Source organism: Filicampus tigris, chromosome 7 (assembly GCF_054856515.1).
Source record: "Filicampus tigris isolate MCC_2025a chromosome 7, RoL_Ftig_1.0, whole genome shotgun sequence".
NCBI classification, from domain to species: domain Eukaryota; kingdom Metazoa; phylum Chordata; class Actinopteri; order Syngnathiformes; family Syngnathidae; genus Filicampus; species Filicampus tigris.
In genome coordinates, this window is record NC_141223.1 from 2,192,526 (window position 1) to 2,198,855 (window position 6,330).

A 6,330-nucleotide genomic window follows, 5' to 3' on the forward strand; every position below is an offset into this window, starting at 1 on the left:
TCTGTGTTCGTGTTTGACTAACTCCTCAAGTGGTTTGCAGCAGACACTTTATTTTTACATTAAAAGTTAATTCCACAAAGAGGCCACATTCTTGCCACAAAAAAAAAAAAAAGAAAAGAAAAGACAGACATGAATACAATTTGAAATTTTCTAAATGAGCTGCAATATTAGATCATAAAACTGGTACAAGCAGTAGGCTGTTAACAATATTTACTATCATATCATTCACCCATCTTCCTCCCCAGGTCAGAGGAGTCAAGTTAAGGACTTGAGCACGTCATTGCTGTCCAGCATTAGGACACAAGTGCAAGTCAAGTGCACACGCCCAGCGGAGCAGAGGCGCTGTTAAGACCAGGGTGCCTGCTGACATGCATGGTTTCTGGGGAGGAGAATTTGATAAAAGTAGCACAGGTCTCTCGGGCGCGTGCTCTGGCTGCAGCGCCGGCCAGAATTTTCATGATCCTCAGGAGGACGGTCTCACTACAAATAAAGCCGACGCAGATTCAAAAAGGGACGGACGGATACGAAGGTGGTGGAAGACCAAAAGCTGCATACCTGCCGGCGTGGATGCCGGAGGCTAGGCACCAGGCGGCCTGGCCCTCCGGGGTCAGGGGCTCCCGCAGGACTTGGCGGGCCAGGCAAAGGGCCGCCCCCGCCAACTGCATGGGCAGAAACACCACACATTGACCCTCCAGGAGAGACAACTCGAGCAGGTAGCGAGCCATCCACACCGTCTGGTGGCAAAGTGAGGACGCAGTGCTTTAATCCGTGGCCAAGCGCTACATTTTTGACTGTGTTACGGCAAAGAGCCACACCATACGCTAATGAGTAGCGATGAACCGATTTCTTTTCAGGGCCGATACCGATAATTAGTAGTCAAGGAGGGCGATAACCGATTTTTGGAGCAGATATTCATCTTCAGCAAAAAGGAAAATATTGGCGTCAAATAGGGCTGCTCTGTTAAAGTGGAAAAAAAAAAAAATCATCCTTATTTTGGTAGTAATTGAAATCACGATCATATTGTGTGCCGATTTATTTTTAGGTACAAAACAAACATTTTTAAACGTAAGAAATAGACAAATAAATGTAAGCAAGTTCCTTTTGGACCAAACTAAATTCATAAAATTAAAAAAAGAAAAGGTACAAAAGTATAAATTCAAATATGATTTCCTTGTGTAAACAAATATAGTATGTTGGCTGTAAATGAATATCAATCGTTTTTTACAATTGTCAATTTTATCATGGAGTGTAATAATCGTAATTGGGTTTCGATTAATTGCACAGCCCTAGCGTTAAAGTTTAAAAAAAAAACTTAATTAACTGTTGAAAATTCTTTAAGCATGTCTATTGATTTGAATTTTTCAGATTTGCATAATTTTTTTTTTTTTAAATAAATATTTGCCTACATCTACATCTTTGTTGTAAATTTCTAATAAAAAAGGGAGCTCTCAGGGTCAAAAGTTAAAGGAAAACGTCATAGCCTTCTATAGTAAAAGTCCTCCAAAATTTCTAAACAGAAATGTTAAAATTTCACTTTTTTGGGGGGGTTTTGAAAGAAAAACAAAGTGAAGCGTGTTCCCAGGGGTCAGTAGAATCTCTTACAAAGTCGACTGAAAATTGAAATAGTTCCTTTAAGTTAACAGTAACAAATTGATTCGTCGGCCATCAGATTCTAAGGCCGATTCCGACATTCGTCCAAGCCAGTGTGCAGACAAATTGCGCAAGAGCAGGAAGGCGTTTGCAGAAAAAAAAAAAAAAAAAAACATTTGGGAGATGCTAACCAAACGTTACACTCCGTCATCTGCTGCCCGACACTCACCTGAGCACTGCAGCGGGCGATGGAGGCGAGCAGCAAAAGGAAATGCAAAGGGGGGCAGTAGGACAAGTTAAACTTAAGCCCAGTGAGGACTTTTCTCTCCATGCGCAGCAGCTGATGCTTGGTGTAGGCGTGTTCCATGAGGTAGCACAGTCCAGACACCTGAGGAGGGAGGGGGAGCTGACGTTCAAAGAAAAGCGCTTTTTTTTTTTTTCAGCCCATTAAACATACCTCAGGGAGGAGACACTCCTCTTTCTTGGCAGCCAGGAATAGGCAGACTATGCCGAGGAGCTGCAGGTTGGCTGTGCTCACTTTGATCTGACGGAGGGAGCGATTGAGCAGGTGAATGGCCAGATAGAGCGTCTCCTCCTGGAACTGCATCATCTCCTGAAAAGGAAACAAAGTGCACGCGCGCCTCACACTGCCGCATCATTTGCTCAAGTCGTACAAACTACTCGGAATGCTTGATCATGACCCCCAATGAGGCCTAAAGCGCCTGGCCAAACATCCAGCTAAAACCTAGAAGGGCTGACTTTGGAATCTAAAACCTGCAAGTTTTCCCGGAAATTCAACACCTTACAAAATGGTTGATATCGCAGCCCCTGGAGCAGATAGAAACATTCCAAAGGAATTTGAGAGCTTACACACAAGGCACGAGTTGAATTATTTACCGTTTGAATCAAAAATGTAAAAATAGTGGCAGTGCACTATTTCTAATTTGAAAAAAAATTGTGGTAGTTACCATCCTCCATTCTGTTTCAAAGCCGTCGACATTGTATACAAACATGTCAACCATATCAGTACAGTCGCTTATTTCAGAGCTTTCGCGATCGGCCGCCATTACGGCTCGAAAAACGTCCAGGATATACTACGACAGCTCACGACACGAATTGGTTTTTAAAAAAAATAAATAAATAAAAAAAAAAAAAATAAAATCATTAATCAGCTTTATCGGCTGCAAAATTAGAAATACACAACAGCACTCCAGTGGTAGAAACGCGGTAATGCGCTCCAGGCCTATAAAAACACACCGAAAAATGACAAGTGTGTCATTCCCATTGAGTAAACTAGACAAGGATCTGATAGTGGCACAACTTAACAGGTGGGTGCCTCCAAAAATAAAATCGAGGGAAAGTCCATTTATTTCAATAATTTGTTTCAAAAAGTGAAACTTTGATTAGTTCGCCACACACACAAGTCACTCCTGAACAAAAACAAACAAAAACAAAAAGAGAAGCTAAGGAGAAAAAGTAGTGGTCTGGTGACCACTACAATGAGCCGACGAACCCTGCGTATGAAGCGGATATTATGGGATGCCAAGTTAACCAATCGTTGCAGTCCCAAAGTTAAGGCGGACATTTTGGCATCCTTGCATTGGCGGCTGCGGTCGACTCACGTGGACTTGAACGAGCCAGTCGACCAGGACAGCTCGAGTGGCATCAGTGAAGTGTCGCGGCAGCTCAGCGATGGGCAAAGATTGACAAGTTTGACTTCTCTGCACAAAAAGACAGCAAATCCTTCATTGAAAGAAAAGAAACTGGTTTCCATGTCAAAGACGATCGACATTGTTACCTGCTTTTATTAAAAAATTTTTATTTTATTTATTTATTTTTTTTTTTAAATGTCGCTCTTTGCATTGCCTGCTCACCCGAACAAGTGTGAAATTAACCCCCAAAATGTTTTCTGCCCATTTCTCAAAGTGTGCCCTTGAGCAAGATGTTCTTGCTTTCCACTCCTAATTTACACAAGGTAAGCAGAGCTGCATTGAGTTTTGCTGCACTTAATCAGGTGTGTCAAGTGTATTGTAATTCTTAAACCTTGGTGTATATTTAACCAAAAGCATGTCACAGACCTGTTAAGTCACCAGGGAACTGTTTCAAATGGTGGAGGGGGGAAAAAAAAAAAATTGAAAAAAGCACATGCGTCCAAGCTCAGCCTCACCATCATGTCTAAGAACATTTCCCAGGCGAACGTGCGGTCCCATATGAGGTCCAGCTTCTCAAGGGCGAGCTCCACTTCATGGCGCAGGAGGCTGGGCACCAGTGCCTGGAGCCTGGGAAGGTAAACACTCACAGACTCATCCACAAAGCCATCAGCCCCACGCGCATCGCAGAGTCAAGTGCAAGCAAACGAGCGGCGCGTCCCACAAGTGATCACCTCCATATTGTTTCAACACCTTGGGCAGGAGTGAGGCTGTCGGATGAGAATTTCCACACTTTGTCATTGAACCCAACAAAGAGGCTGTTGTTCATTTTGGCCGATAACATCCTGTCCTGCAAACAGGAAAAAAAACAACATTTTTTGTATCAGATCAGACGAATCTGCTACGAAGGCTTTTGTGGAAGCGCACAATTCAAACACCTCAAAAAAGATACGATTCCAAAAGTAGGCATCAAAAACCTAGCACGTGTGAAACGTCAGCATTTCTCACTAGAACTCAGTTCACATTTTTATAAAATACAAATCCCCAAATAACAGAAAGTGACAGTGAACCCAAACATTAGCTAGCTGCAATTAGCTAGCCGTTATCATTTTACGCAAGAGGTTAATATCTATTTACACTTAAAAGCGTAATTCAACCCAAACATATTTTATACAAGAATATGCTCCCAGCAGGCCCACCAGTTGAAACACGGCATTCCGATTAATTTTGAGTTTTGTGGAATAAATGTTAATCCACTCGTTTTTTAGCCATCTCTGGGGGGCGGCCATTTTGTCTTGTGTCGACATAAAACGACGTCACAACTGCTCACAACGACCAATCACGGCTGACCCGTTTTCTGAATCTGAGCCGTGATTGGCCGTTGTGAGCAGTTGTGATGTCATTTTCAGTCGACAGAATATAAAATGGCCGCCCCCAGAGATGGCTAATAACGAGTGCATTTTGCTGCTTAACTTATACTCCACAAACGCAAAATAAATCAGAATGCCGTGTTTCAACTAGTGGGCCTGCTGGGAACATACGTACATACGAGTTCATTTTACAAAATCCACTAACTCCAGATTTGTCATTAAAGTTAGCTTTATTTCATTCATTCATTCATTCATTCATTTAAACGTATTGATGAGACGACTTGCCTGGAACTTAACAGTTTTAGCTGGCGCCGCCCAGCAGACTCAGGGAATGGTTACCTTAATTTTTCAATTTTTTTTCACGAGGCAAAACGGGATGAAATTCAAACAAATCATAGGAAAAAAGACAAATTTAAGTTCTGTACTGTATGGAGAGAGGGCAGCGCATTTCCCCGTGTGGGTTCTGGCTCCCTCTTTTCAGGCACCAATCTGGACTCTGACATCTCCACTGGCTGCCAGCAATCGGTGGGCCCAAAGACAGTCGGCAAAGTTCTAATTAGTGATCGCCTCTCGTCCGCCTGCAGGATCAAACAAATAGGAGACAACGAGATTTTTTTTTTTTTTTTTTTTTTTAAACCACATCAATTAATACAAGTTGTACTTCTGGCTGCGGTCGGTGCTGATCGAAATAAAGGTTGTCTGGCCTTGAAGGAGGCCGCTTTAGCACCACAGTTTAAAAAAAATATTTTCGTAAATGCTCGCGTGTGACTCATACAGTAAAAGTATGAGATGACAGGTGACCAAAACAAAAAAACAAAAACTTTCGACCCCAGTTAAGGGTTCAAGAAATTTGGTATTCATATGCGTCATCTTTTATTGATGTGGGGGCGGGGAGTAAGTGAGGAAAAAATCGTCACGACGAAGGTTGATAAAAAGTTGCATTTTTGGAGCCCACGCTAACCTTGTGTAAGTCCAGCAGAGGCTTGGAGTCGCAGAACCCGATTCTGGCCATGTTCACAGCCTGAGACGGAGTTCGCTGCCGGTCCACTGCAGCTACTTACGCACGGGAGTCAACGGAGGACTGCAACACGAAGAGACGCCATTGCGCGCTTCCACTGGCGCCAATTAAATAAGGCAACTCAGGTGGGCTCGACGGGAATGATTGGCGTGGTGACGTCACGGGCCAGGAGCCGGATGACGACTTCCGGTTTCGGCATATTTTGAAAAATGAAGTGATCGTTTGGATTAATTACGCATTTTAAATGTTTTACTCCTTACAAAAAAATATTTCTGTACCTTCTTTGACCAAGGGTTGGAACTTACGGTTTGTGGGGAATATACGGTCCGCCATGCAATTCTGAATACATCGCATAAAGAATGTACAAAAGATATTTCTATACTGCTTGTCTCCATGATGGTGAGCTGGAGCCTATCCCAGCCGACTTTGGGCAAGAGGCGATGTACACGTACAACGGACTGGTCACCATTTAATCGTAGGACACAAAGACAAGCAACCACTCACACTCTGGGATAATTTAAGTGTTCTATTAACCGAAAATGTATGTTTTGGGAAGATGAGAGGAAGCCAGATTACTTGAAGAAATTAAACCCGTACAAGTACAGCAAGAACATGCAAACACCATACAGAAAAGAGAGAGAGCAGAGTTGAACGTCAAACCTCAGATCTGTGACCACTCACTGTGATGCCTGCTTATTATGCT

The 6,330-nt window shown here is 42.9% G+C and overlaps 1 protein-coding gene across 6 annotated transcripts; it reads right to left on the reverse strand.

The window, feature by feature from the left end:
- Window positions 1-33: 33 nt before the first annotated feature.
- On the reverse strand, window positions 34-5,747 carry ccnp (cyclin P). 6 transcript variants are annotated; one of them, XM_086036823.1, is made up of 9 exons: window positions 5,571-5,747; window positions 5,035-5,187; window positions 3,974-4,089; window positions 3,758-3,869; window positions 3,213-3,311; window positions 2,048-2,134; window positions 1,820-1,978; window positions 556-734; window positions 34-480 (listed from the first exon to the last, which is right to left on the reverse strand). In XM_086036823.1, the coding sequence occupies exons 1-9, from the start codon at window positions 5,619-5,621 to the stop codon at window positions 312-314; spliced, it is 1,125 nt and encodes a 374-aa protein (XP_085892949.1). In that variant the 5' UTR covers window positions 5,622-5,747; the 3' UTR covers window positions 34-311. The 6 variants fall into 6 exon arrangements, with proteins under 6 accessions (XP_085892949.1, XP_085892953.1, XP_085892951.1 ...); XM_086036827.1 differs by having other exon boundaries at window positions 34-379; window positions 556-659; window positions 2,048-2,203; XM_086036825.1 differs by having other exon boundaries at window positions 556-659; window positions 2,048-2,203.
- Between the last annotated feature and the right edge of the window lie 583 nt (window positions 5,748-6,330).